The sequence below is a fragment of the Sitophilus oryzae genome, unplaced genomic scaffold, assembly GCF_002938485.1.
Source record: "Sitophilus oryzae breed Bouriz unplaced genomic scaffold, Soryzae_2.0 scaffold_359_pilon_pilon, whole genome shotgun sequence".
Taxonomy (NCBI): domain Eukaryota; kingdom Metazoa; phylum Arthropoda; class Insecta; order Coleoptera; family Curculionidae; genus Sitophilus; species Sitophilus oryzae.
The window spans coordinates 1943626-1968831 of NW_022146928.1; the positions used below are offsets into that span (position 1 = coordinate 1943626).

The 25206-nt window shown below is 31.2% G+C and overlaps 2 protein-coding genes across 4 annotated transcripts; one reads left to right on the top strand and one right to left on the bottom strand.

Annotated features, from left to right (window-relative positions):
- The first annotated feature begins 276 nt into the window (after positions 1–276).
- Positions 277–15920, top strand: LOC115884983. Of its 3 annotated transcripts, XM_030903719.1 has the most exons (12): positions 277–555; positions 727–789; positions 840–968; positions 1031–1216; positions 3905–4076; positions 4153–4185; positions 10519–10686; positions 10750–11005; positions 14142–14271; positions 14320–14489; positions 15622–15713; positions 15768–15920. In XM_030903719.1, the coding sequence occupies exons 1-11, from the start codon at positions 388–390 to the stop codon at positions 15671–15673; spliced, it is 1527 nt and encodes a 508-aa protein (XP_030759579.1). In that variant the 5' UTR covers positions 277–387; the 3' UTR covers positions 15674–15713; positions 15768–15920. The 3 variants fall into 3 exon arrangements, with proteins under 3 accessions (XP_030759579.1, XP_030759578.1, XP_030759581.1); XM_030903718.1 differs by having other exon boundaries at positions 15622–15920; XM_030903721.1 differs by lacking the exon at positions 4153–4185 and having other exon boundaries at positions 15622–15920.
- Positions 15921–21437: 5517 nt separating this feature from the next.
- LOC115885057 (39S ribosomal protein L44, mitochondrial) lies at positions 21438–23111 on the bottom strand. Its single transcript, XM_030903818.1, has 5 exons — positions 22861–23111; positions 22501–22737; positions 22190–22392; positions 21828–22137; positions 21438–21771 (listed from the first exon to the last, which is right to left on the bottom strand). Exons 1-5 carry the CDS (start codon positions 22931–22933, stop codon positions 21686–21688), a joined length of 909 nt encoding a protein of 302 aa, XP_030759678.1. The 5' UTR covers positions 22934–23111; the 3' UTR covers positions 21438–21685.
- Between the last annotated feature and the right edge of the window lie 2095 nt (positions 23112–25206).

A 25206-nucleotide genomic window follows, 5' to 3' on the forward strand; every position in this document is an offset into this window, starting at 1 on the left:
ATGAGCTGTCATTTTCGAAATTAACCAATAAAATTGCATAAATCGACTAAGCTCACATTTTATCAAGAACTCAGAAATTAATATTTTTGGTAACCTTAACTTTATTTCATATTTATCCAATATATATGTACACCAGAATGATATAGAAAAAATGTGTATTTTAAATCTTTAAAAACGAAAAAAAAATTATAGATTGCTTTATTTTTTGGCTCACCCTCGTAGCAGTAGTTCACTTGTCTTATCACATGACTAGCTTCCTGGCGATTTTATCTACGACCTACCAAAACAATACGCAATTGAAATTGAAAATCAGCTGTTAATCCCTGTAATCAGTTTACAGTTTAGTTAATATTTTTTAATGGTGGTTTTGTCTATCGTATAGACAATATGGGTAATCACCACAGTCGTCGATCTACTAAATCAGAGGAATCTGGACCAAATTCATTAGCCTCGTCACACAATGGATCCAGAAGAAGCATTCCAAACACAAGTTCTGGAAACGATATTCAAGAAAAACCTGTGAATCAAATGTTACCTGTAGAAAAACTAGCTACGGTAATACTATTTTATCTTATCTTGAATTTCTTGCAATAAATCGTTCTTGCCGTCTATTTTTTTGTATTCTAAAGTTCGTATTTTTTATTCTAAATATATTAATTATAAAAATTTCCGATTTACTATTCATAATCGTGTATAAATTACCTATTCTACCTATATTTATTTTAGATATTAGCACAGAAAACACAAGCAGAATCCAAGATAAAAGGAGTCACTAAAACAGTATTTTTTGTAAGTTATGTAAAATAGTTTTTTTATAATATTAAATGGATACTTTTTAGAGATATTTATTTCCTAAATATCCCTTATTGGCAGACAAATTATTTAAATACTTTCTGGATCATGCCAATATTAAAACTGACTACCTTCCCGTTGATATCTTCCGAACACAATGCGAGCGATATTTATCTGTAGGTATTTTTGGTTTGTTTTGTATTGCTAATTTAGAAGGTATTCGTACCTTTGTTTATAGATTTTAGATGATGATATTGTTAGAGATACTTTTGTAAAGATGTGGAGTACATTTGATGAAGAGAAAGATGTATATATTATAACTTCAGAATCCTTCAACTCACTTCTCATGTGTGCTTATCATGTTAGCATGGACCATTATTCAGAAGGACCCCAAATGTGTTTGTCTATAAGCAAAACTTTAAAGGTATAAAATTGTATTAAAAAATAAATTAGTGATCAATCATGTATATATTCAAATTATTGCAGTAACTGTTTTGTACAATTAGCAATTAACGAAATTCTAAAGCAACTGATATACTAGATTAATATGGCCTAATAACACCCTAAATATGGACTGTTTTAGATGGAATATTAATATACTGATTGGCTCATTCTTTTTCGTTTCCATTTTTTCGTTTGCTATAGCTACACGAGTATGCAGGGTGTTTGAAAAAACATGTGCCATCTCTCGTGGGGAGATTCCTCACGTAAAAATAAGATTTATTTTCATAGCTACAGGGTGTTAGTCTTAATATTTTTTTTTATTTATTATAATGTTCTTCCAAGTACTTTTAGCGTTTCGAATGAAATTTTGATGGCAAAAGTAACTTTAAATGCGACATATTTTAAAGCTAAAAAAAGTGGCAACATATTCACAAGTGACGTGCATATGGGTTGTATTTTGTATACTGGAATATTTTTCTAAAAAAAGCATGTACGCCACTGACTTTTTTTCTCTTGGTAGCAAAATAGTGTAAGCAGTTTAATGCCGATTAGAAGTTGTCTCTTGATATTTTATTGATTTTGGCCTCCTTGATGAGATAAACGCTATTTTATTAATTTGCCTTGATCCAAGTCTAATAGCAACCTCTAAAAAAATGTAATGGTACGTATACATTGGCGCGCTGCGCCACGAACGCTCGGCCCGTGCGCACCGATTTGCCTCTATTGGTACGTGTTTTCAAGTTGCGCGCACTCTGCGCGCAAGCAGCTAGTGGCGAACCATCTCCAGTCGGTTTTTCGACGCTCTGTTTTCTATGTTCGTTGTTCAATTGGGACGGCCGGTGAAGACACTGTGCGCATTTATCAGTGACTATGTGTGTTTTCTTTGAGTAAATTCACTTTTTTGTGTTTTTCTTTGACTATTGTTTATTAATGGAGTGTTTAAAGAGTCGCACTACTCATGATTAAAATTGCGTAGTTCTTCGCGGACGATAGAGACATGATTAACGACTAAACTAATGTTCGCGGGATTTCTGTGGATTGCGGGATGTTCGTTAAAACAATAAAAGTAACGCGCGGCCAGCGCTCGGCGCGCGCGCTGCGCGTTCGTGGCGCAGCGCACCAATGTATACGTACCATAGTATCATTAACTTGCGAAAGTTTTAAATAAGCACTCATTGATTCCTCATCAAAAAATTTGAAAAAAATTTGCCATAAACATAACTTTTTAAAATTAGCTTTTTTGTAATTATCTTAAATACCATTATTTTTTTATTTGAAATTGCTGTATGTTGGACTAATAGTTATAATATTTAATAATAAATTAGGTAAAATATATAATTTATTAATTTAGTTTTTATTTAAATTTTATTAATTGTGATTAATAAAATTGCGTTTATCTCATCAAGGAAGCCGAATTGGACAAAATATCAAGAGATAACTTTTAATTGGCATTAAACGGCTTACACAATTTTGATATCAAAAGAAAGTCAGTGTCGCAAATATTCCAGTAATAACCCATATTATGCACGTCCCTGATGAATTTATTGACACTTTTTTAGCACTAAAATTCGTCCCCAAAATTTCATTCAAATTACTAAAAGTATTTGGAAGAAAATTATAATAAATCGAAAGATTATTAAGACTTTAACACCCTGTAGCTACGGACCTATGTTGATGTGAAAAATAAGTCTTATTTTTACGTGAGGAATCTCCCCACGAGAGATGGCACATGTTTTTTGAAACACCCTGTATAGTCCGTAGAGTGGAAGGGGGTTAATCTTTACTCCACTACATTCTACCCCTTATAGTACCTGCAGCGAGAGAATATTTGACAGTGACAAGTGATATCTGTCATTTCAATTTAAAAGTAAGGTTGTATTCCGTTGCAAAACCAAGCGAATCAGATCGGTAAACTACCTTAAAGAGCGTACCGTAAAGAGCGGTTCCTGAAAAACATCGGTTTGATACGGAACAGTTTGGTAAAATATTGGAAACGTCAAATGTTGACGTTTTGTACCTATTCTCTGCTTTTACGTTTGCTTCTTTTCAATGGAGTTTAATATTGAAAAGTACTTTATGAATAAACTGTTAAACTCGTTAGACAGCGCAAGTGAAGATTTGCAGGTCCATTATTAAAACAGATCAATAATAAATAAACAAATCTAATCAATATTTATATTTTTATAGCTTACAAAACATTCACGATTACTTGTTGTCTTGTTTTTCATGTTTTCTTTAAATGTTCCTGACTTTAAGAAACAATGGCTTCATGATAAGTTTAAATGATCCTAAAAAGTCATTCTATTTAGTTAATGAAATTTATTTACCTTTACTGCCTACCTCCATTGCCTTTGGATGTAAATACAAAATATTATTACAAATTTTAGAAATTAAATGAGAATTTCACTCGAACTTCTAATATTTGCTTGATTTCTGTCACATAAATGACATTGATTGATAAACAAAACCAGAAAAACCAGCTTTCCTGCGCTGGTTAGTTTAGTGACAGTTATAACCGAATTTTTCAGGAACCGTGTTCCGTAATAAGAAAGGAAACCGATAGAAACGGAACATAAAACCAATGTTTTGTTTCGGTCAATTTTTGGATGTTCTCTGTTGATATTGTTCTTTCTCCCAATGGCCTGACGTTACATTTATTTTCTATTAGGCAGTAGTCGACGGCTGTTTCTATCAAAAATCAAGTTTATCATCCCAATATGTGTCCCATTGGTTAGCGGATAATGCTGCTAGACTACTTTTGCCTCTACATAGATATGCTGTACATTCAATTGCTACAGCATGGAGAACGATCGACCAGAATGAACAGCCAGAATCGACAGGTAATTTTATTAATACAATATTAGGATTGTATAGATATGGATTATAGAAGTAGAGATAAAATTATTTTGATTTTAGGAGTATCAGATACGTTGGCTTTAGGTTCGGCAGGTAAATTATAAAGCTATATATTTGCCTTTTAGTAAAGTTCAGCTTTGTGCTTCAGTATATGTATGAACTTTATCTTGTGTCTTTCTGTACACTTTGCATATTATTCTACACTCAGATGCAAAAAAAACAACGGAGAAATTTTTGGTCTAATTTAAAATGTTATATTTTTGTTATTTTTAGCCCTATTTTCATGAATTTTTTAGCAAGCTGTATATAATTACATCAACTTTAATTCGTAAACTCAGTTTTTTTATTAACTTTAGTATTTGGCATATTATACAAGGTTAATCGAGGGGTTGTTTTTTTACCCTAACTTTAAAACACCCTGTGCAATAATTTCGTGTGTAAATTTTCCTACAATATAATTTTACGGTCAGAACCATGTCTCCTGAGCATTTTGTTTTTTGGATCATGTCAATCAATACATGTCTTGGTTTGAGAGTCACTTTAAGAGTGAACTGAACTTGTCACCAACAATTTGCAATTTTTTCAATTATCATTTCTTTTTGAAGTTATTTTTCAATATGACAAGGCGTAATGTACAAGGTATATACTACTATGAACTCCCCATCATGTTCGACGTTTGGGAAATGCTTGGCAGGAGGGTTAGACGTCGCGAAGTGGTACTAGCTTCATTAAATGAACTTCCCTTGGTTCTTAAAGAATAATGGGAAACATAACGCTATATGATAATATGCAGCCTCAATGACAGTATGAACGGACGTATACAGGCAGTTTAGCAGCCAAGGGAGGCAATAAGAAGTATTAGGATATTTTTACAATTTTTTTCTGTTTATCTGAGTCTGACTATTACAGATATTTTCTTTAATATCGTTAGTTCTGTTATCGTTATTAATGTTTATTAAAACCAGGACTGTATCGTTAGTCTTCAATGTTTTTTTTTTAATTTAGTATGTAGTATCCAATACAGCGTAATATGACGTTACGACAAAAGTCACCAAAACCATCTCGTCATATTAAAAAATTACATCAAAATGTAATGATAATTGAAAAAATTGCAAATTGATCGTGATCAGTTTATTTCGCTCTTAAAAATTAACCAAGGCATGTATTGACATGATCCAAAAAACAAAATGCTCAGGAGACATGGTTCTGACCGTAAAATTATATTTTAAAAAAATTTACAGACGAAATTATTGCACAGGGTGTTTTAAAGTTAGGGTAAAAAACAACCCCTCGATTAACCCTGTATCATATGCCAAATACTAAAGTTTATAAAAAACTGAGTTTACGAATTAAAGTTGATATAATTATATACAGGTTGCTAAAAAAATTATGAAAATGGGGCTAAAAATAACAAAAATATAAGGCTTTAAATTTGACCAAAAATTTCTCCGTTGCCTTTTTTTTGCATCTGAGTGTATATTCTGTCTTTTATTCTCTTTCAGTAATTTTCCAATAAATTAAGCGTTGCATTTTAACTACATACTTCAGTCAAAGATTCCATTATTTTTTCTCTTCTAAAAGTTTTATCATTATTTACATCTATGAAAATCTTAGTATGATCGAAAAAAACGGCGTCAGCTATGGCTGTAAAATGAAAATCGTCAAAGTCATTTTATATGTAAATTTGTATGGGGAATGTCATCGATTGTCATTTCCAAACCAACTGGATGCCGTTTTTTTTCGATTACGCGGTATATCCTACATGGAAAACTTTGGTTTTCTATTTCAGAGGTGTGAGACCTAGAACTCTTTGTTGTAGTGAATTGTCACAAGTTTTACCGTAAACAATAAAAGAAGGTGTTTACAATAGTTTACAAAATTTGCTATAAAAAATTATATTTAAACAAAAAAAGTAAAGCAAGACCTAGATCATTCATATACAAATCTATTCAATATGGAGAATTCTTCGCCTTACGCTATTGAGACGCCTCTTTATTTTTGATTATGGTACGATTAGATGGCATTTTGAATTTACAGGGTCCCTTTTATGTATGGAAACGGTCGATTATTAGGTAAAATATAGGAAGTACCGCCAAAAGTTAAATATAAAAGTTATAGGGTTTATAAATATCTATCAGCGGGTAATAAATTTAAGTATACAGGGTCGGTCATAAAGTGGTACATCAAAGTTTCATTTTTTTTTAAATGTAACCCCCTGTATATTATTGCATATTTCGGTTCTTCCTTCAATTCTAAGCAAAAATCGAATTATACACAATGTACCTCAACCAACCGTTTCCGAGTTATTGACTTTTGAAAAAATAATTTAAACACTTTGATTTTATTATGTTCAGTTTCATTTAACGATGCCATTTTGCCGAAACTGTGATACTTAATAATATTTGACATTAGTTCTCAAGTTAGCATTTATAGATGTATAAAATGAGAATATAGCAAGTCTGGAAATTATAAAATTTTCCTCTAACATTTCAATTCTTCAGTCATAAACAACACGAGATACAGGCCAGAGACATCGATTTGTGACGTCACCGCACTAGTCGGGCTTTTGAATTGTGCTATATGGTACTTCATATGGTTTTTGCATAAATAATAGTTTTTATTGATACTTTTGCCAGATATAAATATGAAAAATATTATACACAAAGGTATTAAAAAATAATATTAACTTTTTTTCGCGTTAAAGTAATTGAATAGCATTAAAATTTAGATCTAAAACACGAACATTAATATGAAATAAACTACAGCATAAGATGAACAGAAAAAATCCAGATAATAAAAAGCATGTCCTAAAATTGTGTTAGCGAGTATTTAGCAACTAGTAATAATATACCTTGTGATAAAAAGTTTCCAAATATTAAAAAAAAAGAAAACTATACGTTTATCGACAAGTTAAGAAAATGTATTGTATATGATAAGGGCAGAATACATTTTAAAGTTTAATTAAAAATAATTGTAAAAATTTGCCTAACATATTTAAAAAATGTGGATATCAGGTAGAATTAACTATTATCATTAAGTAATTTGTAGTTCGATGTTCGAGTAACCGTCTCCATAAATCGTAAATAAAAAGATAAAAATATCATTTTGTTATATAAAATACTGAAACAAAGTACAATTCATTTAATGTCTTTAAAATATATTGCCATTTCATAATAATAATATATATTTAATAATAATTTTCAATATTTATTTCATCCTGAATTTCCAAATCTTGTTTTCTTTCATCGGGATGTTTTCTCTTTATGGGAACATGCAGTCATATAAGAGGGTTGATTTGGAAAAATTGTAGGCACAGCATCTTCTGTAGGTTTTGTACGTGACCTAGTTACAGTTAATATTGTGCCATCTGTCTATCCCTTTTAGCCGAATTTTTCCTTTTCACATGGCATTCTGCAAAATGCTTCTCACAAAGAGCAGAAGCATTTGTTACAGTGAAAGCTTTTTCGTGATGGCCAGTAGATATCTATTTCTTACGTTTTCCTGGGTCCTTTGGGAAAGAGAACGTAGAAACAGATCCTGAGGACTTATTATAATTTCTGCTACAAGGCACAGAACAATGTCGCGGCATTTTTTATTTCACAAAGTAAAAATAAAGAAACGGAAACTGTTTTACCTAAAAATACACGTCACTTACATTGGTTTAACACTATACACTAACACTAACGCTATTAATTAGGTTTTTATATAAATTTCCCAACTTTTTCCTAGCCCGGACACACAGCAGGCATCGCCGGTGTTACTATAATTTTTATCGAAAGTATGGTTTTTTCGCGGGTACGATGTTATGAATCGGATCTAGATAGTTCACTATTCACTCAGAGTACACTCAAAATTATTTAGTATAATTTTCTTAGCATAGAAACACAGATTTGTTGCGAAACTAATGAAAACATTAGGTTTGTTTACGACTACTAATTCTCGACCACTTCGGTAGAACTGTCAAAACAGTCAGGCCTTGAATATGACGTTAGCCACGCTTCAATTTATGTACATAGTGTATTACGATTATTGTTTAAAATTGAAGGAAGAATTGAAATATGCAATAATATACAGGGGTTTCATTTAAAAAAAAATAAAGTTTGATGTGACACAACTTTATGACCGACCCTGTATACTTAAATTTACTAGTAGCTAATAGGAATATAAAAACCTATTACAACAATATCACAGTTTCGGCAGAATGGCATCATTAAATAAAACCAGACACATCGAAATTAATTAAATCGAATTGTTTAAGTGATATTTTTAGAAGTCAATAACTCGGAAACGGTTGCTTTGAGATATGTATTTCGATTTTTGCTTAGAATTGAAAGAAAAATTGAAATATGTTATAATATACAGGGGGTTCTATTTAAAAAAATGAAACTCTGATGTGCCACGACTTTATGAACGACCTTGTATACTTAAATTTATTACTCGCTAATAGATATTTAAAAATCCTATAACTGTTGTATTTAATTGTTTGCGGTACCTCCTATATTTTACCTAATAATCGACCGTTTCCATACATAAAAGCGACCCTGTATTATATAAATATGTTGAATGATGGGGATTTAGAAATCAATTTATGTAACTCTGTAAATACGTATGTGTATATTGTCATGTGCTTGCAACTTTCTATTTGGATAATTTGGATATAATTGCTTTTAGTCCAAGAAAATAGGCATTTAAATACGCAGTTTGAGAAAAAACTTGAATTTTTGATATAAGTTACTTTGAAAGATCTAAAACGAATAGTGAAGAATTTTTTTAAATTCGCCCCCGAGAAGGGGTAATAAATAAATAAAGTGTTTTTTTTTCGAAATTTCAGAGAAACGGAAAGGATTTTGAAAAAAAATGTTTCAATAAAAGCTGTCCCCTGGCTTCTAGCCACTCTATTTCGGTTAATTTTGATTTGATCAAATAACTATAGAGACCATTTTTATGTAAAATTGGACGCTCCACAACTTTTATTTGATTTTTTTCTAGTTCTTACCGTTTCTCTGAAATTTCGAAAAAAAAAATATTAATTGATATTAATTAAAAAAAATAATATTTATTTCTCGGGGTGAATTAAAAAAAAAGATCTTTCACTATTCATTTTTAGATCTTTCAAAATATATCAAAAATTCAAGTTGTTCCTAAATCTTCTATATTTTTGGACTATATTCTGTCAGATGACTTTTATATTGACCTGGTTTTCGATTGTGTATATGAATGAATATTTTCTGTTACTCACAAATGAATGGCTAAACAAATAAATAAAATTTAATGCCGAAGGAGGGGGGGGGGTTAAAATGGAAAATCTGGAACTAAAAGTATTTTCATAATATAGTTGTATTTGAAACCATACGATATTGGTTTTATCCACGACTCGTCTATAATTTGATTATTATTTAGTTATAGAGTTATGAAATAATAATAATATTCCATGAAACCATTATTCACTAGTGAATAATGGTTTCATTATTCACCGCTTCCACGGATATCTCGATCCAAACTCCAAACAAGAGCTATTTGAAGTTTTTAATGTCACTTTTAGCATTCATCTATGGGGTGTTCTAAAAGTTGTTTTTCTTGTCAAAAGATTTTTAAAATATTTTTTCCTTTTTAATAAGTTTCTCATGTTTATATATATATATATATATATATATATATATATATATATATATATATATATATATATATATATATATATATATATATATATATATATATATATATATATATATATATATATATATATATATATATATATATATATATATATATATATATGTTGACATGTAAACAAATTATTAAACACCATTACGAAGAAACAATGTTAAAATTCCCTCATTTTCTACTCTAAAATTCGATTTAAAAATTTGAAGTTTTCAGTGATATCTCAACACTCAAGTGTAAAAAACGCAACCGACAAATTTCTCTTCAAATTTAAAGTGTTATATTTTTTTCATTTTTAGCCCTATTTTCATGTTTTTTTTAGCAAACTGTAAACTCATTTTTTTAGGCTTAATGTACAGGGTTAAATCAAAGGGTTGAGTTTTACCCTAACTTTAAAGCACCCTGTACACTAATTTCGTGAGGATATTTTCCTAAAACATAATTTTTCGGTCAGAATCATGTTGTTTTTTGGCTCATACAAGCTCTTACAGCTGGTAGAAATAATTAATTGTTACGTTGCAGAGAATCAAACGTGCCTTTCTATGATAGTTGTAATAAATAAAAATGTTGTAGTTGTGATAAAGAAGAAAGAAATCATAGTAAAATGTTAACTTAACTCTCTTAAAAAACTCCATTAAAAGCGCTTAAAAGTATACTGAATGAATTAGATTGTCTGGATGAGTTATGTGAATGAAATAAATGTTGTATACATGATATATTTAATATTTTGTTTTTAATAAATTTAATAAAGAAAAACTTCAGGTTTAGAACTGTCAACTCCAGTACTGGAACAATCCGGTCCATTCGGACAGGGAAAGGCTCCCCATCCACATCTACTTACCATGAGTATGTCTTGGCTTTTGGCATGTGCTTTACCACCATTGTATTCACGACCACAAAGGGCTAGTTCTCCAAATAATAGCGCAACTGGTATATATTTTCTATTATATCTTCATACTCATTTTTTTTAATTAATAATTATTTTTTCTTAAGGCATATCTAGTCTGTCATTTTTGTCAAAAATTGCATGTGCTATTCCATCCCATTGGACAATGATATACGATTCGGATGAACATGGCTTGGGCTGTAACAGGTTTCTACACCACGTTTTAGGCTATAAAAGTCCCACACTGGTTATATTCAAAGTGGAAGATAATCAGAAGTTTTGTGTGTGTTCTCCTTGTGAATGGAAAGAATCGCATCATTACTGGGGAGGGGAAGGCTCAGCCATATTTCAGCTGTTGCCCAAGTATGCGAAGTTTTTATTTTACGTTGAATAAAATGTATAAGGAAGGAGTCAGGTAGACTAGATAGAATATTAAAAAAATGTCATACCTATGTGGCGGATTCATCTCTCCGAAAAAATCCTATATAGGTATTTCGCCACTGCAAGAAAATTTACAAAATAAAATAGTAATTTTTGGTAAACACTGCTGGCGTTAATCCAAACGGAAACTACTTGTCAGCAGTTAGGCTTACAGATATACAAATTTGCTTAACAAACAAAAAATGCTGAACGTTTCGGAAAGTTTATCTCTTTCCGTCGTCGGAAGCAAAAAAAATACAAAGAATAAAGAAAAAAACTATTTAAAATATTTAAATTCAACTATTCGAGAACACTTTAGTTTTTTAAAACAGATACGTCTACAAAAACCGTTGACGTTCTGTTAAAATGACATTATATCAAGTTAAACTTTAAAATTAACAATTACTACCTGATAACAATTACTTAATAAGGTAAAACCAAAAAGCCCCAAACTTTCTGTATGATTACACAAGTATACACGGTTTTGGACCTGAGCAACTAAAAACAATTTTTAAGATATTTTTTGGAGCTGAATCCAAATCAACAGTCCATTTTTTAAGATTGGTTCTAGTTTTCGAAATATTCAATAAATTCATTATTTTACTATTTTTAACTGTTAACGGTCATTTATTGAATTAAACAATATATTACAACCTAACCTAACCTAACAGAAATGAACAGAGGTCGAACTGAGTCTTTTATACTGCTTGGGATCTGTTTCACGGATTAGGGTCCAACAGTAATCGCTCATCATGCTTTCGTCCCAAAATCCTTGGTATCGCCTTTCGATTTTCGCTATATCTTGGTGTAGCCGCTCTCCTTGTGGAAAAAGCTCTCCAAGTTTTGTGGAAAAAAAATCAAGATGTGAATGCAGAAAATGTATCTTGAGAGACATTCGAGCTCCAATCTTGTGGTAATTTTGCAACAAATTGTTTACTTGCTTGTAATCCGGTGATTTATGATTAGCGAGAAAGTTGTGAACAACACTTTGAAACGATGCCTATGCTGCTGCCACATCAAGCGTTAAACATTTTGTAAACGTTGCGTCAGCCATTAATTTTCAAATATCAGGTCGACAAATATTCCTTCTTTGATTTTTGCGTATGACAGTTTTGGAAACAACTTGGTTAAGTACTGGAAAGCCGGTCCTTCGCGATTGAGGCTTTGAATCGACTTAGCAACATTCTCTCTGCATTTTCACACGTTCCGCAGCACAATCACAATACAAATCCAAATGATGTTTAATGCAACGTCGTCAACTGACCGTGCGTCAACTACTTGGGCCGCTATAAGAGCGCAGTGCTACCACCGTACATAAAACTGAGTTTTATGTACGATGGTGCTACTGCCATGCACGAACTCGAAAACTAGAGCCAATCTTGACAAACGGATTGAAGATCTGAGTTCAGGGCATCAAATAACGTTAAGAATCGTTCTCATCTGCTCGGGTCCAAAAGTTGACCCGAATTTGTAAACTTGTGTTATTTTAAATTTTTACGTATGTTATGTTTATTTATTTTATTTTTTTTTAGTCAGCATTCATGGGACACAGGGTACAGAATAAATGGTAATAACGCCAAAATTATACTGAAAGAAGCGATAGCCTCTAAAAGAAAAATAAAAGAGGCTTTTTTAATACAATCTAATAAAAATAAATGTATTGCTCATGCATCTGTAGATTTTAGTAATGTATGGCAATCGCTTCTTTGATTTTAAAGAACATAACATACGTAAAAATTAAAAATAATCATAGAGAAAGTTTGGGGCTTTTAGGTTTTACCTTATTAAGTAATTGTTATCAGGTAGTAATTGTTAATTTTGGAATTTAACTTGATATAATGTAGTTTTAACAGAACATCAACGGTTTTTGTAGACGTATCTTGGATGTATCTGTTTTAGAAAAATTAAAGTATTCTCGAATAGTTGAATTTAAATATTTTAAATAGTTTTTTTCTTTATTTTTTGTATTTTTTTGCTTCCGACGACGAAAAGAGATAAGCTTTCCGAAACGTTTGTATATCGCAAATTTGTCTATCTGTAACTGCTGAGATTAACGCAGCAGTGTTTACAAAAAAAAACTATTTTATTTTGTAGATTTTCTTGCAGTGGCAAAATACCCATATAGGATTTTTTTGGATAGATATGAATATGAGTCGAATTTTGGTTTATCAGAGCCGTTTAATTTTTTACGAATTTTTATAATTTATTTTTATTATTTATAATAACTGTGCGAGAATGCTCACTTACGCATGTTTGAACGCAAACGAGAACGTCCGTATATATATTTTTATTATTATTTTTGAATCCAAATAACAATAGATTTTTACAAAAATAGTATTTTCTCTATAGTATTTATTTTACGCCATCTTATTTAGTCTGTTGTATCGCCGACCTAGTATTTCTGTATCTCTCATAGCTCAAGAACGAATTAGTATAAACCATTCAAAATGAACAATGTCCTTCATTTTAAGGAGTTCTTTAAAAAGTTTCAAATAAACACCTCTGTCAAATAAAATGGTGAAAACTTATTCATCATTTTTTAAATTTACATGGGATTTCCTATGTCCAAGTCGGCGATGCAACACCCGGTAGATATTTACCAAGCGACATGTGACAACACTGGCATATGGAGGGTAGACGTAAGGAGGAACATCACATGTGGGACTTTATTTGAAAGAGTAGTCATCAAAATGGGAAGAATAAGGGTTCACTAAATAACCAGTGGCGCTAACAAGCAATAAGGGAGCGAACTGAACTTAGCAGTTATAAATAAAGTGAAGTGCAAAACTACCTGGACTGGATTTTAACGTAGTGAGGTAGACAGCTTAAATGAAAAATCAAATGTATTAAAAAGAGATAAAAGTTAGGTTGATACATTCTATGCGGTATTGCCGGATTTTGCATAAAAATTTCAAACCGCACAAGTAGGTGTTTACAAAAAATGTTGCATCTAGAGTTGGAATTGCAACTTACTTAGTGTACATAATTATTTACTAGTGAATATATGACTCCTACCTTAGATTTCTATTCAGTGGTATTTACTAACAGAATAAAAAATATCACTGTTGATTTATTTCAGGTTTCAATTATTAGAGAAGGGTTCTAAATTGCTTTATTTAAATACTACAGTCAGAGGTTACGCTCAAGGACTGCGTGCTGGCTCAGACCCAAGGGCCCCTGTAATAACTGTTGATATTGGATTTGAAAAAGTATGATTTTCGATAGTTTGACTTCATTACTATTTGGTTTTCTTACAGATTGAGTGGAAAAAAATACCATACCAAATAGAAACTATAGAAGTATGGGGATGCGGTGATTATATTGAAAGGGAAAAACAATTAGAAGTTAAAAAATGGGAAGTAAAGGAAGCTGAGAGACAGCGTGTCGTGAAATTGAGTGCTGACGATTGGTTGGATCATCCAGATAGGTATACTCGTATTGTTTTATTAGGAGTAAAAATTATACTTTTAGTGGCAAGGCTGTGCGTTTGGCGACGTTACAGAAATCCAAAAAGTACATTTTTACTCCGAATGGAACATGCTATTTTTTTTCCAAACGTTCACAAATAATTTTTAAACAATTTCAAACTATAGAAATTTTAAAACATTTTCCGATGCACGTCATCAATCACATCGAAATTGACACTAAGGCCTATAAACCTGAGTAAATGAAATTTTAGCAAAAATGTTTAAATTTGTTGACTAAATTAAAATACCAAGCAGGCTCTTCATTATACTTTATAGAGCAAATGATTGTAACAGATATTTTATAACCGATTTTTATTATCGCCTTGTTGGTCACATTGCGCCATGTTCAGCAATGTTGTGTATTATTTGACAATTATCCTAGTGTCAGTCATTATTTTGTACTAGTTGAAGCCTGGCGCATTCGCCACATCAGGAAAACAAAATACTTTTTATTAGTTTTTAATTAAATGAAAAACAAAAAATCCGGCGACGACAGTTTTCAGAAGAGCCAATTAGCTATCTTTTAGTAAAAAAAGCGACTTTCTAAAGCAAGTCGTTACTTCAGTAGAGACGACACAGATAAACATTAGCATTTTATATATGTAGATAATTTGGCAAGACTTTGACAAGCCTCAAAAATCTAAAGGCTAGTTCATACGCATCGGCGTCCGTTTGTCGTTCATCGTTCCGTCAAACCAATAAAATTGAAATATATGCTCTGTCATTTTTGAAATAAACCAATAAAACTGGTTAAAAATAACAAGAAACGACGTATGACGGATTTATATTTAAACCCATCCATAGTTAACTTAAAAAATATTAGAAACTTTTTTTAGTAAAATAAATAGATTGGTATGGGACGTCATCTGTTTTTCTTCTGTCATCGTCTGTCGAAATCATACCTGAGAAAAAAAAACAGAGTATACCACGTTCTGAATGCCTACATTGAAATTAAAGGAACAAACTTCTACGCTAATTGAAACCACTAATAATTTATTCCACTATTTGCGAGGTTCTGAATGAAGCTTTAATACAAAATCTGTTAATTATGATTAGATTACAGGATGTTAAAATGAAATGTTTTTTTTTTAGATATTTATTGGAACTTGCTGGTCGACCGCAATACCATCAAAACCAAACCTAGTGCCATTTTCCTAAGACAAATAGTGTTATGGTTGAAATTGGTAGGATTATCATACATATATGATGCTAATTTAAGAAAGCCAATTTAATTGCAGCTATAACATTGAGTCATTCCTATTCGTAAGTTTACCTTGAAAACTTACAGTTAAAGTACGTATAGAATATTGGCTAATTGGGTTCGTGATAAAAGTATATCATATTGTATTATTTAAACATCAGTAAATAAACACGTTGTGCAATTCAAAGTATACCTTAGATGTCATTGATCGTCATTTCTAAAGTAACTTGGCATTTTTTATCATTATGGTAATTATAGTATTTAATCTAGGAAGATATTTATATTAAATTTTTTGTTTTTCACACGGATGTCTAAAATTGTAAAAAAATAACTTATTATCGATACCTATTTTATATGACAGAGCGTATTTAGAGGAAAGAAAGACTTTAACTATACTACCAGATGTATATAGTTAAATGAGCGATTACGATAACTAGTAGGTCTGTTACATGAAACGAATTCAAAGATCTACAGGTTGTTAATTTGTTTATTACTCGCGGTAAGAGCTTTATGGTTGAAATATGGCAACCTCGGCCCGCTCGTCGATAGACGACGCGACGGTACGAGTCGGCAGAAAACCCTACAAGTGCATGCGTTCTCAATAGGCAGTATTGCCATTCTGTTCCCCTATAAGTAACTGTCCAGTTAACAACCTGTATAGTGATATGCTTACACAGAATCTCAATAGTGTTGTTATTCTACAATATTCGATATTTAAATTATTTAATCACAGGCATAATAAATATTTCGCTAGTATTTTCTAGCAAGAAACTCATACGTTATTACACTATTTGTATAATAAGTCCCGAATAACAAAAAATCTTTGAATTATTGTCAAAACAACAGCAAGTTATGTTTTTAGTATTCCATTATATTTTAGTACACGTTGGCTGTGAACTGGAAAAATATAATAATAAAAAAACTCTACGCAATGGAGAAATGAGACACCAGTCATTTATATAATATAAAGAATAAAAAGTTCCTAATATAAAAAATAAAATATGCCGTCACTTTATTGTGGTCCCTTACTTAAACAAATTTATAAGTAAAGTTCAATTTCTGGTTTAGCAAATTTTTGAACTAAACTTAATATACTACTTAACAAACTTAATTTATAACTTACCTTTATATACCTAACTACTTAAATTGTTTGCCGCTTTATGTTTAAATTATTTATTTTACAGAACCTCAATTTATATACAAATAGTTTTTGTTAGTTAAGGAAAGTACTTAACTACAATTATTATATACTTTATAAAACAGCGGTGGCCAAATTACTATAACTACTTAATTAGTCTTTATTTTGTTTATAGGAAAAGTTTTAATTTAAATATTTTATAATGGGTATGTTGAGTATACCGTGTGTATACTTTGTCCTCTGGGCAATCTGTTTCTCTTAAGACAGTTCAATTCTTGTTAAAATTTAAGTTTGCCTCGGTTCGACATTTGACATCCACACATTGTGTGATATCGCGCTTTGATTTAAAAAATAAAATATTCAAAATACCTATGGGTTAAAATTCACATTATTTCACATTCAACATTATATTTCAGTTATGCTTTCCGCCATATGAAATATACGATATAATATTATTCCATCTTACCGCAAAATATAAAACCTGTGTTATGTTGATATTCATTTTGTTCTTAAAAATATGTTCCTTATAGAGTATGCAAGTGCTTAATATGTATCATAAGATCAAAAAAAATTGCGTCAGGTTGGCTTGAAAATGACGATCGATGGCATTCTCCCCATAATTTTATGACACGATTTTACAAATGACAATAAGATGACATCTTTTTTTTATTTCCAAGCTAACTCTGATCTTGTTTTTATTTGGGGTCATATGATATTTTTTTAAACTTAGGAAGGTATGTATTTAATTTTATATTTATTTTAGACAACTTATCACTTATTTATAAAACCTTGAGAGTAGGTTAATTAGTAGGTTTCTATTGTAGCAGACAGTACTGTTCAAGATATATTATTTTTTTAGCTTAATTTTTATAGACATTTTTATGAAAAGTAAAAAAAAAACTCATGTTACTTTTGCCATGAACTCAATAAGTCAAATTTATTTTTTAGAGTATATATTATGTCAGTGACAAATTAATTGAATGCCTAATTAACACTTTTATCGATATTATAGTGAAATGTAGCTAGTTAAAATTGTTTCTTTGTTGACTTAATCAATTCAATCTGTATTAATTTATTGATTTTTGCTGGAAGATCATAAAAAGAGCAGATTTTGATTTTATTGTAAAACGTTATATCAGTTTTTGTTATCAGTTTAATAAAAATTCTGAAGTATGTCAAGGTTCCACACAACTCTAATAAGTTATAAATAAACAATATAATCTTGTATGTATATAGTAAAAACTTTTATTGAGATTAGTCACTAAAGTCTAACAAATGAAATACCAATGTACACATATGTGTTCTAGACAACACAATGTTTAAAGGAAAGCTCCATAACGAGTTTTGAGTTTAGAGATTGAAACTTTTTTTTATTGTAAAATGTCTACGAAGTAGATCAGTGAACAACATGGAATAAATATGCAATGCTAAAATACACAATACTTTGTATTAAATAAATGTGCCTTTTAACAATAATAATATGACTTAAAAATAATTTTGAATTTGTTAAGTAAATGTGAAAGTTTATATTTTTTATTTAGAATATACCTTTTTGTTTGCTATATGTTGGGTTATGGCGCGCTCAGACGACTCGTGTACTTGCAAACATTTGTTATTGGTATACATGGTACGGCGAGTGCATCGAGCATTTGTACAAAATTTCAAAGTTATTTATTATAGAATATGCCGTATCCGCTACGGACCCTGTATGCTAATCACAATTATTTGCCAAGTACAAACATTTGTTACTGCATATACTTGCTCTTGTGCAATTATTTGTCACTTGTCGTGCCGCAAGCACCAAGCTTGTAAAGACGGATTTTCACGACTCGTGTACTTGGCAAGTACGCCAATATTTGCGTACTTGGCAAGTAAGTATCTTTGCAAACAACATTATTTTGCAATACGCTTGGCACTCTCGCGCCGCGACGGCTGACAAATAATTGCACAAGGAAACGACTTTTAATGTTTAACGCTATGGAAACCACACACACAACATGGCAAGTATATGGCAATAACAAATGTTTCTCAAGTACACGAGTCGTCATAATCCGCCTTAGGATAATTATTCTGTTTCTGATTTAAATTATTACCTTATGTATAACTTTTTGAATAGAATTTTTTTTGTTATTCTACTCTATTTATAACGAGTCACATTGTGAAACATCTTATTTGGTAAACCTTTATTGTTACAACAGCAAAGTAAGAGCATAATAAAACTCAATTAAAATTCAACACAATATACCAAAACACTTTACTTTTAACACAGAGTATTAATCCTCTGTTGATCAGATGCTAACATGGTTAGCAAAAGTTAGCGAAACGCGTCTTCAGTAAAAATTAAAAATAAAGTGTTTTGGTGAACTAGTGTTTTATTTCGCTTATCGCTTTGGTGTTACAAAATAATAAAACACTAATTCGCCTCAATACACGAAACTACTTTACTTTTAACATTGGATTTATTAGATATATAGACTTTTAACATTGGATTGCGTTTCGCTAACCATTAGCATCATAAACAATCAGTGGCGGCTTAACCATAAGGTCAAATGGTCAATGCGGAAAACAAAATACTTTTTATTAGTTTTTAATTAAATGAAAAACAAAAAATCCGGCGACGACAGTTTTCAGAAGAGCCAATTAGCTATCTTTTAGTAAAAAAAGCAACTTTCTAGAGCAAGTCGTTACTTCAGTAGAGACGACACAGATAAACATTAGCATTTTATATATGTAGATAATTTGGCAAGACTTTGACAAGCCTCAAAAATCTAAAGGCTAGTTCATACGCATCGGCGTCCGTTTGTCGTTCATCGTTCCGTCAAACCAATAAAATTGAAATATATGATCTGTCATTTTTGAAATAAACCAATATACTGGTTAAAAATAACAAGAGACGACGCATGACGGATTTATATTTAAACCCATCCATAGTTAACTTAAAAAATATTAGAAACTTTTTTTAGTAAAATAAATAGATTGGTATGGGACGTCATCTGTTTTTCTTCTGTCATCGTCTGTCGAAATCATAAGGTCAAATGGTCAATGCCCCCCTGGAATAGATATTTTAAAATAGGCAACATGGTATTTTTTAGTTTGTGAAATCGTGCGGTTAAAAGAAAACAATTGCTTAAATTTCGAAAAACGTTTAGAGAAAGAATGCCGCATTGACTTAAAATATAAAAAAATGTGAAATAAAACTTTTAGACTTGTGTATTTGTATATATGCATTTATATTTTTGTGACATTATTATTTAAATGTCTTTTAAATCCTATCGTGGAAAATTTGTCTAAAGAACATTAACTGGATTTTTAATGAAACGGCACTAGACCACCTGTTTAAAAATGTAAGGGCAGGTTTCATTTTAACAGAATTTATATACCTTGTAAGAAACCAATTAAATTTGTCTTAAAAAATATCGACGCAATAGTTTTAGATATTGACCTCCCTACAATAGTAACCATGAGCCGCCACTGTAAACAAACAATGATTAAAACTCAAGTTTTATAAGTAAAGTCTTTTGGTGTATTGTGGTGATTTAGTGTTTTATTATGCTGTTGCATCACCAAAGGTTCTAACCCCCAACTATAATAAGCAAAATAAAACACTATAGTTCGCCATAGCTAAACACTTTAAAGCTGGACGCGTATTTCGCTGATCATGTTATCATCATCAGCCATTAATTATAACTTAATTAAATTACCTTTAATCAACAGATTATGGTAACATGGTTATCAAACCGCGCGTCCAGCCTTAAAAGTATTGTGGTAAATTTTTGTATTTTAATTTGTTCTCTTTAAAACTCGATATTTTTAATGTACAGGATCTATGGATGTACAGCTGATATTTATGGAAATGGTCGATTATTGGGTAAAATATACGAGGTAGTTATAAATTTAAATATACAGGATCGGTTATAAAGTCGTAACACATTTATTAAAACGCATTTTTTTAAATAGAAGCCCCTGTATATTATTACATATTTCAATTATCCTTCAATTTTAAGTAAAAATTGTAATACACATAATGTATCGAAATCCAACAGTTTCCGAGTTATCGAGTTTTCAAAATATCGCTTAAACAATTTCTAGGTACCTATAGTTTTTAAAATCTATGTATTTGAAAAAAGAACAGTTATTAATAAAATTAAAAAAAAATATCTTATTTTGCTTTAGATTGAAGGAAGATTTTAAATACCCAATAATATACAGGGGGTTCTTTTTAAAAAACTAAATCTTTTGAGGTGCCATGACTTTATGACAAGACCCTATGTACTTAAATGTTACAAGCTGATACGCATTTAAACACCCTGTAACTTTTGTATTTAACTTTTTGCAGTATCTTGTATATTTTACTCAATAATCGATCGTTTCCATACATATCAGCGACCCTGTATTTAGTATTTACATCTTTTTTAAAGATTTGGCTTGTAAAACACTCTTTACCTCCGTGCATCTGACAAAGTGACAAATAACTTAATGGCACACAAAAATATTTCATTTAAAAACTTAATATGATTTAGATTCAAATAGGTTTCATACACATTTAGGTTTTAAAAAACTAAAACTGTATTATTTTCTGAATTATAATATGTATTTAAAAGTAGTTTAACAATTGTCATTGTATGCACAAGTTCGTGTTCTGAGGATATAGTAATGCCTCTTTCTCAAGTACTTTACAAATATTTTAATATTCATAATATACAGGGTGCATTTTCTGCAACAATATTGTATTCAAATTTATTTCTTAATAAAAATATTATAATTTATCAATACCGATCAATTTTAATTTGTGGCCCTAAAAACAAATTATTTTACTTTTATTTTCTGGCATAACTATTATACAGTCTTTGAATTGCATCCAAAGCTGCTGTGTCTTTAGCTATTTGTACATTTTCTCCCCAGCCTGAAATACACATAATTTTAGAATTTATAACTACCTGTAAATTACTAAATATATACCTATTCCTAGTAAGCTTTTATTGTTGCTATCATAAAGACCCACTTGGTAATTTGCCAAAATGGTATTAACTGCACTTTGATTACATAATCTCGGTTCCACTTTTTTAATACCTCTTTGCTCTAAAAGTTTCACTACATATTCATAAGGTTTTTCTGGTGTCCAAATATCATAAATATCTTTGCCATTCATTTGTGCAATTACAAAGTCTTTTACAAATAATTGGGCTCTCTCGAGATCACTTGATAAAGATAATGCAGCAACTAATGCTTTAAAAGAATCTGCCAAAGTTCTTTCTTCGAGTGGATATTCCTATAATAGTCAAAAGAATATTTCAAACTAAACGTAACTAATAGGAACTCACAACAGCCTTAATAAGATCGGTGAAGCCTAAATGCTTAGCAATGTGTGCTAACATTTCATCTGTTGTAAGATACTTTTGTACTGTTATAGCAATTTCTTCAGGATAATTTTTTGAATATTCTTCTTTGATGTAATCGGATATAATTGCATTGCCATCTTTAGCCAAGTCGTAATTATGTTGTTCAGGAATGTAAGATTCGTTCCCTTAGAAAAAACTTATTCAATTTAGGTAAAGGATATAAAATAATTCTGTATCAGTGAACCAATTTTTTGGAATATTTCTTATAAAATATTATGAATTCATAGATATACCTTCTTCTTTAGCTTTGAATTCCTGAATATTGGCATATTCCCTCTGGACCAGGGCTTCGCTTAAAATATTTTTATCAAACGTTTCTCCTATTCTATTTTGAAAACAATGTAGTTCAACATCATAATTCCACTCTAGATATGATGACCTAGGTTTGTTTGGATCCGGGCCTACCTTCTTACGTCTTCTACTTAGTTCTTTCATAGTTGGAGCCACCCATCGTTTAATATTCCTACAGCCTACAGTATAGAAAATGGATAACAATATATGTATAATTATATTATAATTAGTTTATTGAAATGTATAATTAAATCTATTTTTTTATGTATATCATGTATATTGTAACTATTTATGTAAAATACCTATATATTGGATATTCATGCTGCTCTGACCAATTAAACGATTCGTAGCTTGTAATATATGTCTACAAAACATTATATTGGTATTTTAAGACAGCTGAGGAATTACAGAAAAAAGTAAATGACTGCTGCAGTATCTAATCACTATCTAATGAGGAAAGAAAAACAAAATATAATTTTAAGCTCTGATTTTAAAATATTCAAGATCTTTGATTTTTGCAGGTTATGGCTAATGATTAGTCTGTCATATGTCTGTCATAGTGAAAGAATACATTATTTCTTCTATGGTTAGTAAGCCATTCCATCTTTTTATATATGAACATAGACCAGAGACTATGTATATGAACTAGAGATGTGAAAATACAAAATTCCCGTATAACTTGGTCGACTTGGTGTAACAAGACTGGGCGTTGGGCATATTATAGGCACGGCATATAAATCACACGGCAGGCTAACTCTGCCCAGATCCCATTGTTTAAAATTTCTATAAATTGGACCTTGAAATCACCATTAAGGGTGCCGAGTCAGGGCCGGATTAAAACATGTCAAAAAATTTCCCAGAAAATCAACAGAAAATAAACTATTGATAAACAGGGTCCTATTAAAAAAAATACTCTAATTGACTGAAACTGAATTTTATTTACACAATACTTTTATCTAAACAAATGAATCGTTAACCGCGCATACTCCTCGAAAAGTAAAAATGAAAAAATCAATTAAACATTTAACTGTAGAGAATAAACAATTAAAATTAAAAAACATGCCAGGAGTTACAAACAAGAATTAAAGAAATACCCAATAAAATATCTATTGAGGATACGTACAAATTATGTCCATCAATGGATATAGCAAATTTTATTAATATTCAAATTGCACAAATTAACAAATCAGCTAAAGGAAGAAAAGTAACTGATGAATTTTTAAATGTTTGGCTATATACTTTTCCAGGCCAAAAATATACAAGACGCTCTTGACAAATCTATTTTGCCTTCCACTTTCAGAGACACTAAAGATAATGAATATATGACATCGATATCAAACCTGGCTTAGAAAATCTTAGTGTATTTGAGACTCTGAAAAAGAAAAGTTGAAAGTTTCGATGAACCGGATCAACTTAAACCAGCTCGGGTGTCTAATGTTGTTATGGTAAGAGGTATCTTTACCAATGGGACGCAGTCCCTAGCTTATTTTACTTGCTTCGTATTGTTACGGATTCCGTGGGTCCACTATTTAAACTCACGATAAAATACTTAACGAATTTATTTGTTTCACTCTGTACACACAACTTATACTATTTACAACACAACTTATGCAACTAGTATTACTCTAACGGTATTTCGCGGTATTATTCAAACTTCAGACTATCTTCAGACTTCAAACTTTAAACTTGTCCAACTGTCAAAGCGCGGGCCTTATATACCCCCTGGCGGTTGTTTCTAGATTTTTCTAAAGAATTCTATAATTTTCTTTACTTTCTGGCGAATGCGCCAGGTTCCTCAATGCACGTTGCGATTTTTTTAGCAGTATGCAGTTATGCAACCAGTAATACACCTTGACATTGCCCCCTTCTCAAATTTGATCGTCTCGATCAAGGTTTCCTGTCTGGTATCTGGTCTCTTCAATCGATCCAGATGAACTACTTTCATCTTACTTCTAGGGCTGCGTTGAATCCGGTACACAACATCATTTATCCTCTTGATGACTGTATAAGGACCTTCCCATGTTGGAGTTAACTTTGGGGACCTTCCTTTCTTGCGCTGTGGGTTATACAACCATACCCTATCGTCCTGTTGAAATCCCGTAGAATTAGCTCTGAGGTCGTAACGAGCTTTCATCCGGTCACTGGCTAGCGTAATCTTACTTCTTACGGCCTTATGAATTTCCATTAACCTTTCCTTCAGTTCATCCGCGTAGTCCTCTACATTTGTGGTGCCGTCGTCTGGTGATCCGAACACCAAGTCACAAGGCAACCGTAATTCTCGACCAAATAAAATCTTCGATGGTGAAAGTCCGGTGGTGTTGTGAACTGCACTTCTATACGCCATTAGGAACAGCGGTATGTGTTGATCCCAATCTCTTTGATGTTCGGCCACCATTTTCGAGAGGTGTTCTTCAATGGTCTTATTGAATCTTTCGACCATCCCATCAGACTGCGGATGTAAAGCTGTTGTCCTAGTCTTGTGAATACCAAGCAGATCACACATCTTCTGGAACAGTCTTGACTCGAAGTTCCTTCCTTGGTCAGTGTGAAGCTCTAAGGGAATTCCAAATCTACTGAAGACATTATTGACCATACTTCAGCTACAGTCGATGCTTCTTGGTTTGGAATGGCAAAAACTTCTGGCCATT

Coding starts and splice junctions, on each gene's coding strand:
- LOC115884983 (XM_030903718.1), top strand. CDS start 388: ATGGGTAATCACCACAGTCGTCGATCTACTAAATCAGAGGAATCTGGA. Junction 556..726: donor CTGTAGAAAAACTAGCTACG/GTAATACTATTT, acceptor TATTTATTTTAG/ATATTAGCACAGAAAACACA. Junction 790..839: donor TCACTAAAACAGTATTTTTT/GTAAGTTATGTA, acceptor GATACTTTTTAG/AGATATTTATTTCCTAAATA.
- LOC115885057 (XM_030903818.1), bottom strand. CDS start 22,933: ATGTTTTGTAGACATATATTACAAGCTACGAATCGTTTAATTGGTCAG. Junction 22,738..22,860: donor CATGAATATCCAATATATAG/GTATTTTACATA, acceptor TCTATACTGTAG/GCTGTAGGAATATTAAACGA. Junction 21,772..21,827: donor TAAAAGCTTACTAGGAATAG/GTATATATTTAG, acceptor TGTGTATTTCAG/GCTGGGGAGAAAATGTACAA.